At 37.7% G+C, this 10,251-nt stretch overlaps 2 protein-coding genes across 2 annotated transcripts; one reads left to right on the top strand and one right to left on the bottom strand.

The window, feature by feature from the left end:
* Positions 1-773: 773 nt before the first annotated feature.
* Positions 774-5,922, bottom strand: LOC132202859 (zinc finger protein Xfin-like). The gene is made up of 6 exons (XM_059630130.1): positions 5,654-5,922; positions 5,431-5,589; positions 5,083-5,248; positions 3,992-4,900; positions 3,727-3,938; positions 774-3,610 (listed from the first exon to the last, which is right to left on the bottom strand). The coding sequence occupies exons 2-6, from the start codon at positions 5,539-5,541 to the stop codon at positions 914-916; spliced, it is 4,095 nt and encodes a 1,364-aa protein (XP_059486113.1). The 5' UTR covers positions 5,542-5,589; positions 5,654-5,922; the 3' UTR covers positions 774-913.
* A 1,679-nt stretch (positions 5,923-7,601) lies between these two features.
* LOC132202838 (large ribosomal subunit protein mL38) lies at positions 7,602-10,204 on the top strand. The gene is made up of 8 exons (XM_059630076.1): positions 7,602-7,936; positions 8,688-8,846; positions 8,908-9,116; positions 9,172-9,290; positions 9,342-9,500; positions 9,564-9,700; positions 9,751-9,838; positions 9,896-10,204. The coding sequence occupies exons 1-8, from the start codon at positions 7,804-7,806 to the stop codon at positions 10,152-10,154; spliced, it is 1,263 nt and encodes a 420-aa protein (XP_059486059.1). The 5' UTR covers positions 7,602-7,803; the 3' UTR covers positions 10,155-10,204.
* The last annotated feature ends 47 nt before the right edge of the window (positions 10,205-10,251 follow it).

Below are 10,251 nucleotides of genomic sequence, written 5' to 3'. Positions count from 1 at the left end.
TAAATAAAATGTCGAATAAGCAAGAGGCCCCGGATGAAATTCAGCATGTATCCCAAGACATCAAGTCCTTTAGCCAACAAAAAATACAATTAAATAAACTAAAATCACCTGTAATTACTATAAGTGTTGCATGTAAGATGCCAACATATGGTGTGTTAAATTCAAATAAAGCTCATACACAAAACACAAGCCCTAAAAATTACAATTAATAATACTCATCAATTTAACATAGTCAAGTGTCTCACTATAATATTATACGTAATTAAATATACGTTCAAAATTATTTTTGAACTTTGAATATTTGGTGTTAAATTTCTGCTTATTTAAGTTAAAAGGTGTGTCAACTGCAATTTATCTTTTAAATTAAATTGTACTTTAAAATTTGAAGGGGAATAATCTTGTTGCCTCACACACAAATAGAAAAATATTTTGGAGATAAATGTTGATTTTCTTACTATATATCACAAAGAATGAGAAATCAAACCGGTTATATTAATGTGTACATACGCTTGAAACCATTTGAAATGAGATAAGCAGGGCATTTTAATGTAAATCGCCTTTCACAGAAGACACCATGTTACAAAGAAAAAATTAGTAAATCGACTGCATCAAATTCGCTTCAAGATAATTAATACTTGGACTGGAACTAAAATTGGAATTTAAATTTTCATAAAAAAAACTATATTATCTGAGCAACATGTTTGTTTTGGAACAATTGAAAGAACCCTACCAACCATGTTTTCAGTCTTCGAAATAAAATTCATTCATTAAGTCAATGAGTTGTTTTATTTTTAATATATCGCCATAAACATAAATAAATTGGTAAAAAAAAAATGAAATTGTTTATAATTTATAAATTTAAAAAAAAAAATATATATATAAACACATAACTTGAAATGCTCTATGCAAATTATCAGTGGCTCTTCAGGTGGCCTTCAAAATGGTCTTGAGACACAAAAGTGGAGCAGATCTGACACTTCAGAAAAACCAACTTTAAGCCCCCTTTATTAGTAATGACGGATTGAGGGGGCTGTGCAGATGCGGGAGGGGGCATCAAAACCAGAGTGCTTTTACTCACTGTTGGACTTCCCAGAACAGCCGAGTCATCGACCATGTTGCCCTTTGAGTCTGCCATGGAAACTCGATGAGTTAGTAGAATGTGGTTGGCCACCAGCTCGGGAGTTGCAAAACTCTTTTTACAAAGTCCACAGGTCTTATAAGGTTTTCCAGGCACCAAGACCGGACTGATCTGTTTCATCAAAGCCTTGTCATCTGGCTTATGCCCTGATGATGTGATCAAGATCTTGGAGGTGTGACCTGATAAAGGTAACAATGGTGGCACAGGTGATGCTGCTTTGGGAGAAGTCTTTTCAACAATTTTCGGCACTTCTTCATTTGGTGGCAAGTTGCAGACCTCAGCAGATTGCACTGGAGGCACAGTTGTAGGATCAACTTCCTGAGGTGATTTTAGCTTAATCGTTTTATGAAAAACAATGGATGGTGAAGTGCAAATCTTCTTAGCAGGAGATGCCGGCAGCAATGTTTTATGAGTTTTCGGTATGTCGAAAACTTTTGGTGGTGAAACACAAACCTCTCCGGGCTTCAGATTCTTTCCACCTAGGTAATTCTTAGCTGGAGGATATTTCAAAGTGATAGATTCTTTGTAGTCCAATTTTTTTTCTTCTTGCTTGAGCTTCTCTTCACTCAGATTGGCCAAAGGATCTTGAATTTCAGGTAATTTTGCTGAAGAAATTCCCCCAGGTGCTTCTTGAATTGTTTCTATTTTATCCCTTTCCACTGTTCTTGTCCTTTCTTCATCAGCAGCTTGTAAGCTCGTGTGAGTCATATGATACTTTGACTCGTGAGATCTCACAATGTCCAGAGATCCTTTGAAACTGCAATGGCTGCAGTTAATCTCAACTAAATTCTTCAAAATAGGCTTGGTGATCCTGATGCCCCTACACTCGTTTATGTGCATGGAAAACACGACCCTGCTTGAAAATGATCTGGAGCACAGATGGCAACTCAAATCCTCAGACTTCTTGTGAAATGAATTTAGGTGCATGACTTTTGACTTATGATCAATGAAAAAGTAATCACAATAGTTGCATTTCTCCATCTCCAGTTCCATGTTTTCAGCTGGGCTTGCATATTTTGGGCTTATGAGGGCTCTTTGAGTTGCACTAGAATTCATCTCTTCTTCAGACACGAAGGAATCTGCTTCTTGGCCCATAGTAAACTTCATTTTCTTGATATTTGAAGCCTCTTGGTCAGCATTAGGCCTTGATGGAGTTCCGGACAGCCTAGGATCCTGAATTTCTTTGCCAGCAGCAGCTTCAGGATGCCCTGGTTTCAGAATCAAGGGCAACGCCTTGCGTTTGCTTGATTGAGTTTGTGGCGTGCGTTTGGGAGATTCTTCAGGATGTTCCATTCTGATATGCTTGTACAGAGATGATTGGTAAATAAACTTCTTGTTGCTGCAGAGGCGGCAGGCAAATCGATATTCTGTTGCATGCGCCAACATCGCATGCTCCTCCAATATCATCAGGGATTCAAAAACAGAGGGGCAAAAGGGGCATGTCATTTTGTTCCCAATGCGGTTTACACCTGGTGGAAGTTCTTTAAGGCACTTTGATGGGTCGTTGACAATGTTTCGACTTCCAACAACAACTTTGGCTGCACCTTCTTGTGATGATTTTGAGGTATTTGAATTTTCTTTCTTCTTAGGCCTTGGCCCATAATAAGCAGCGGACTTGTTTTTGTGTCGCATTTTAAAGTGGTTTTCAAGTTGAGACTTGCTGAGGAAAGTAGAGCCACAAATCCTGCAGACAAAATGAATTCTATCGGGGTGAGCAGTCTTCATATGACCAACAAGAGAACCAGGACTGAGAAATAATCTCTGGCAAACTTTGCAGCTGACCAACTTAATAGATGGCAAAGTAGAATACGACATTTTCTTGATCCTCATTTTCAAATGCTGACTGAGATTTGTACATATATTTATGTGACTTTTCAGCTCAAAACCACCTTTGGCTGTAAAACTGCAGCCTGGACATTTAATGGGTTTTGCAAAGACTACAGATGGAATTGCTCTCTTTGGTCTAGTAACTCTAGTAAACACTTTGGGCTCAGCTACTTTTGTTTCCTCTGCGGCCTTCTCTTCTATTTCCTTTGAAGTCTCTTCTTTGCCTTCTTTGCCATCTTTGTCTTTTGAAGGCTCCACTGAAGCAGTTTTGCTAGGAGTGGGTGTCTGAGCCTTTGCAGCCTTGACCTTTGCAGCTGATAAAATAGACCTGTGGGTGGAGCAGACTTTGCCCTCTACATATCCCATACAGCACTCTGAACATTTCGAGATCAATGAGTGACGTTGTTTGACATGTCTCAGCAGTGACGAAGACTGGGAGTAGGATGCTGTGTTGCAATATTTGCAGGGAAACTGTTTCTTCCTTTGCATCTTCTCCGCGATTATTGGCTTCGGCTGACCCTCTTGGTCGACCTCCTCGTCAACCTCCTGTTGGTTCGGCATGCCAACTTGATCTGTGGCAATGCTGTCTAATGATTGCTGCTCATCTGAGCCAGTCCCGCTAATTAAATACTCAGAAGGTTGTTCCTGTAAAAAAATCTCTATTATATTAACTTGATTTTTTTTTTCCTACTGAACAGAAAGTTTGCAGGATTGAATGAAAAATTAGCATATTGTATCAAAAAGATAAAGAAAAAAATTGCCTTCTTGATTTCTTGCTTCTCGGTGTCTTTTGTCTGATGAACTTTCATGTGGATTTTTAGAGTAGAGTTTCTGTAGTAACTTTTACTACACTGCGGACATTTGAGAGGAGGGAAAAGTCTTTGCAGGGCTTTGAATCCTGGCGGTTTAGCAGCCAATTTTTCACTATCGACAGTCTCAATATTGCGAATCCAGCTTTTTTCTTGTGTGTAGTCTGAAAAAAAATTATATTTTTTTAAACTAATCAAATAATCATCAAAATTATACCATCAGCAGATTCTGGATCCAAATAGGGGATTTTCTCACAGCTGGCTGCCTCCTCTGCCAGATCAAATACAACATTAGGGTGCTCAAGCATCTTGAGCAATTCAGGGTGGAAGTTGAGGAAGTGCTTTGCCATTCTCATTTCAGTTCCAAACTTGGCATCACAGGCAATGCACAACAAAATTGAACGATTGTCTGTCCTCTTGTAAAATTTAGAAAATTTTATGTCTGTGTGCTGTTCTGCTATGTGGCCAACGAGCACAACCTTGCTCTTGAACTTTGCCACACAGTTCTTGCAACTGTAGATCTCATGTGTGTATTTGAAGTGATCGTCCAGCTGCTTCTTGACAAAGTAGACGTTGCTGCACCTGCAGCATGAACCCATCCAGTCAGGCAACTTGCTCTGGTAGGCTCCACAGTGCTTGCTCACAAAGTGCTCTTGAAGTGATTTTAAGTCTCCTCTTGAAACATTGCATTTGGGACAGAAAAACTGCAGTTGTGTTTTGCCCAATGACTTAATGCAGCATTTTTTCTCTATCACATGTTTGACCAGGTTGAAGTTGGCCGCAAAAGAGTTAAGGCAATAAGGGCATGACTTCAAGTCAGGGTGCACTTTGTAAATATGGCGGCGTTTTCCAGTGACGTCATCAAACACTATGCTACATGTCCTGCACTTCAAGTGTGACTTCACTCCAGGGAATCCAGCAGTCATAGCGGCAAGGTTGACGGAACCTTCACAGCACCGACGGATAAAGTCATCACTTAAAGCACTTATCTTGACTGAGCAATTTTTTAAGTCCACACTTGGATGAATGGCTTCTATTATGGGACACACACTCTGCTCCTGCAGCTCAATCACATTTTCAACCTCTGGTTCCATCTCTGTGATTGATTCCACAATCTGTTTTGAGTCTACAAAAATTTAAAAAAAGTCAGAATTAAAAAATTTAATAATAAAAAGTACGAAAAAGTAATATACAGTGCGCATGTGCAGCAGCCATTAAAATGTTTTTTTTTTTTTTAATTCAAGAAAAAAAGCCAAGTATAATTTCATCTTGAAGCTTTATAGAAAATATTAACAGAAAATTAATTACTGTTATTCTGTTGACTACTGGAGAGGTCGTCCCACCAAACATTCTGTGAGCCCAAGTGCTCATCTCCTTGGCATTCGGCTCGATCTTTGATCATGTTGGCCCAGAATTGAAAAGTAGTCACACATGCCCAGCAGATGCTCGTCGAAAACCCAGGGCAGAAGTTGAGCTAAGAGAAATGTTACAAATTATGCGCAATTTGCTAAACGTAAATACATAATACATAGCTAGTTTGTGACAAAAGTTGCAAATCAATAATAACATTCCACGTACAGATGATTTTATAATTCATTAAAAAAAATTATACTGCATAATAATAGTGTCTTGGTCATTAAAAAAAAAAAAAAATACCTCCACTCCCAGGTTTAGCGATGCCCAGTGTTGCATCCTCTCAACCCCCAGGTCCTCAAGGGTGATGACCTTGTCAGCAGGGCTCAAACAAAACCGGCAAAATGGATGCATCGCTCCTCTATAATGTGCCTCAAGAACGCTCCTATCAGATCTCAAGCCCTAAAAGACAGTAGAAGTTAGTTGCAGAATAAAATTAAGAACAAAAAATATCGAGCAAACTCACCCTAATCAAGCGGAAAAGCGGCGTTCCATGCTTGACGATAAAAATTTGATTTCAGTCAGGGTCATTTTTGCAGGTCAGCCGGAAGTTGGCATGGTATCCCGAATCAACATGGACAACGCTTGATACATGCAAATTGCAAGTTGGGCAGCAAATTTGACTCAAAATATCGCAAAAGTGAATTTTAGCGGCAAAGTTTACGTCGTAAACACATGCGAAGTCAGCAGATCAGAAAAGAGACTTGGTTTGTTGCACGATGTTGGCCACTAGGTGTCAGGCATGTCAGTACGCGCAGTTGCTGTGGCGATGTGGGCGCGAAGGGCACGGTCAAGGCACGGTCTTGGCACGGTCATGCCACATTGAACTGTTTCTGCAAGTTTTTGAGATGTAAAATTGGTAAAATTTAATTACATTTTCTTATTGATGGGAAAATATATTATTTTATTTTCAAATTTTTTGAGTACAACTTTCGACTTTAAAATTTTTACAGAAACAATTAATTTGCGACAAAATGTTTTGAAAGTCTTTTAAGGGAAAATTTACAAAAATTTAGTTTTGAACATTCCTTTTAGCTATAAATCGCACAAAATGCTTACACCGAGCATAGAGTAAAAAAAATTAAATTACCTCCTGATCTTCATTTTGCAGCCTGATTATATTTTTTTCCAAATTTATAATAAAAAACTTTTTTTAGCTTAACAATTTTTTAAAACATTTTATGAGTAAATTTATTTATAGCAAATGATCGCAAATTAATAAATGCAAAGAACTAAAAGTTTTCTCAAATTCTCAAGAGAGAACGGTGTTCACTGATTACCGCTGCTGCTGTGTGTGTGGCACAGTAAATTGGTTGTTTCTTGATCGCTAAGCGCTTGATGGTTTGCAATTTGAATAATGCATGTTTATAATATTTTTCATCATTACTTTTTTTAATATTAAAATAAAATTTATTTTCTAAAATATAAAAAATATTTAATTTTGCGAAAGTAAGAAAATAAGAGAAAAATATGAAATCACTTGTTGATAGATCGATTTGGGATATGATTTTTGTCAGATTGAATGCTGAGCTGTGATGATATTATAGCGCGGAGAAGATAAACTTGTGCAAGAGTGCGAAAGTACCAAAAATGATAAGGAAATGAATCGCAATTTCTCACTCTATAATTATCTGTATTTAATAAATTTGAAAAATTTGGAATGCTCCGTGAAGTGTGAGACGATCATGTTTTAATTTAAATTACTGAATTTGGAAAAATGGTTCGAATATTAAATTGTGTGCACGTCGGCACGTCTATAGTTCAAGGTGCTATTGCATCCCGAAAAGTGAGATCGATATTGCGCCATAATAATATTGTAATGTTCTGTGGCACCTTTATTATTAACAAAATTGGTTTAGGTAAATATAATGTTTAATAATGTTATCTTTTTTGTTTGAAGAAGTTGACACTCGAGGAGATGATCATGGAAATGAAGCGATCGGGCTTTTCCTCGTTGCAGAAAAATTGTTTTCAAAAACAATTTTTCTGCAACGAGGAAAAGCCCGATCGCTTCATTTCCAATGTTATCTTTTAATTGAGATTACTGAGATTAAATAATATATTTTATCAATTCCAAAAATACATAATAATAAATAAAAGAAAATGGTGATTTTCAACGCCACTAAAAAGGGCACAGACCGACAAGACTTGTGTTTGTGTTAGCCTGTCTCAAAAAGAAAAAAAATCCGAAAAAATGGAAAAAAATCATTAAAATCAATTATTCAAAAAATTATTTTTGTGTTTTAAAATCCCTTTTAGCGGTTTTTTCGTTGTAGAAATAATGATATCAATAAAATTGTATTAATTTGTCCACAATACTGATTGTACGTTATACAAAATAGGCCACAGCAACAACCCGCTAAAATGTGCTAAAAATAAGCAGTGCGCTTTTCAGACCCTAGAGGGCTTCGCGTTGTCACGCCCACATTCTCTCCGACGTCCGACGAGAGGAACATTGAATTTAATGATTTTGTCTTAAAATAATTGCTAATTTTTATAACGAAATATCCGACTTTAAGTGAAAGCCAACAGAGAACTAGTCAGAATTCCGATTCTCCACTCTTTTAATTTTTTTTATTGCACTGGTTTGGAATCGCGAGAGAAAAGTGAGTGAAAATGGCCTTCAGTGTGCTGCGGCGAGTCGCAACTTTTCGGCCCGTGGGAAGTTTTGTTAGGAACAGATTCATTGCGGTCAACGAGGACCTGAACTTGCCAGCTTTTGGGAAAACTCTCGAGGAAGAAATGAAAGGTGAGTTTATTTTAGTCAAATCTGTTGCAAAAAAATTTCTGCCGCAATTTTTTATATTTATTTTGTTCATTTTCTTTCGATGAGAGCGAGCATTGAGAAATATTAAAATGATCGATGATTTTACGAATAAATAGCTCAATCAAAAATTTCATTTATCTGCGTTTTTAATTCTTCCCGAACAAAAAAAAATGTAAAAATAAGTTCAATTTAAATTTATTATTTATAAAAAAATTGATAATCAAAAAGCACCGGTCTGCTTGTATTGGACGGGCTGCCACAAAGCACCTACTCCCGGGCGCGATCCCACTACTGCCCAACACGAGGGCTTTTGGCTGCTGGGTTTCCCCCCTGGCCCTGTACACCCTTCCTTAGCCAACCTGCAAGCCTCAGATTCCTCCAAGGTTTCCATGTTGATGCCAGGCTTAGTGTGGACGCCCAGTCTACATAGGCCACTAGGCAGCAGAGCTCCCGCCCTCAAAGCATCCTCAACGCTTAGCCTCCGAGTAGCCGGATTACAGGAGCACGCCACAACTCCCAGCGATGGTGTGTGGCACTGGGTCGCTGTTTTATTCAGCAAAGCTAAACGCCCGCGGCTATGCTATAAATCCAAATTGTGCCGGTGCTCACTCAATAATCAAATATAAATTTATTGCTCGCGTTTTTCAATTTTATTTTTTAATGCGATTTTTATTTTTACGAAATATTTTTTTATTAACCATTTTTTTTTTAATTAGAAAATATTTTTTTTCAGAGAGGAACTACGTAGACCCAACCCTTTACTACAAAGTTGACATTGGACTGCCTAGAGAACCTTTTCGAAAGAGGAAAGATGTGACATCAGAAAGATTAGCTCAGCAGAAAACACTCAGGGCTGACAAGAATTTTGAAAAATTGTCACGCTATGGGGAATGTAAGTAATCAAATTCAATAAATTTGTACTATTAATTAGAATCTCTTAAATTCTTTTTCAGTGGAAGTTCCTGTTGAAGAAGTGCAAAAAGAATGGCTGAAGGGCAAGGGGCCTCAGCACATAAAGGAAATCGCAGAGCACTACGGCGTGTTTCAACATTTGTTTGGAGATGCGTACTTCTTTCCCAGGGTGTCTTTGGATGTGGCTTATCATCAGGGAGATGACATATATGCACCCGTTTTTTACGGAAACCAGCTGAAGCCCAAAGAGGTACCGTTTATATGGAAAATAATTTTACATAAAAATGAATCTTTAATTCCTAAAGGTTATCCAAGAGCCAGTTGTTCTGTACGAGAGTGACCCAGAGACATTTTGGACCCTTGTGCTGACTAACCCTGATGGCCACTTAACGAAAGATGAAAGCGAATATGTTCACTGGATGATGTAAAAAACAATTAAAATCTAAATTAAAGTCCTAATTTTTCCCTTCGTCAGTGGCAACATTCCTGGATCTGATGTTTCAAAGGGCGAAGTCATCTTCGACTATCTGCAACCTTTCCCTATGAAAGGCATTGGATTTCAAAGAATGGTCTTTGTTCTTTACAAGCAAGAAAATAAGCTAGATTACTCTAAACTGAAGAAAGAAAATTCTGGGTAAAGGTTAACGCATTTTTAATAGGTAGATTTTAATATTTTGCATTTAATTGTTTGCTGTAGTGTGAATCTGGAAGATCGGACATTTAGTACATACAATTTCTACCGTGAAAGACAGAACCTAATCACTCCAGCTGGCCTTGCATTTTTCCAGTCTGACTGGGATGTCAGTGTTACCGAATTCTTCCACACAAAATTAGGTAACAAATCAATCTGGAATTAATTATATTTTTAATAATCAAAAGAGTAGGTACCAAGGAACCTATTTACGAGTATGATTTTGCTCCACCGTATTACTCCGAGCAAACATATTTTCCAGTGAAAGAGCCTTTCAATATGTAAGTTGGCAAAATAAAAGTAACTCCAGATTAATAATGCTAATAATGCTTTTAAAGATATCTGGACAAGTACCGAGACCCAAAGGACATCAACAGGGACTATCTGCTGCAGAGACTGGAGAATGAAAATCCTTTCAGCAGACCAAAGCCGAAGTTGAGATTCCCTAATGCTGAGCCTCTGCCCAGAAGCATGCCATCTTGGTTGCAGGACAAAGTCAAAAGAGATCGACTAGGCTGGGGCAGAATCAACGAAGTGGAAGAGTACGATGGCCCACCAACAGATTCGCTACATTCTAGGTTTCCCTGGACAAATTAGTTAATAAAAAATAAAATACCAAAAATGGAACTGTTTAAATTCAAAATTTTCATTTCCTGAAATTATTTTCCTTTTCATCTAACAAAATTAAATTCAC

This window comes from Neocloeon triangulifer, unplaced genomic scaffold, assembly GCF_031216515.1.
Source record: "Neocloeon triangulifer isolate White Clay Creek 2 clone unplaced genomic scaffold, ASM3121651v1 ptg000015l, whole genome shotgun sequence".
Lineage (NCBI taxonomy): Eukaryota > Metazoa > Arthropoda > Insecta > Ephemeroptera > Baetidae > Neocloeon > Neocloeon triangulifer.
The sequence above is the reverse complement of the archived record's forward strand: the minus strand, read 5'-3'. Positions and strand labels throughout refer to the sequence as shown.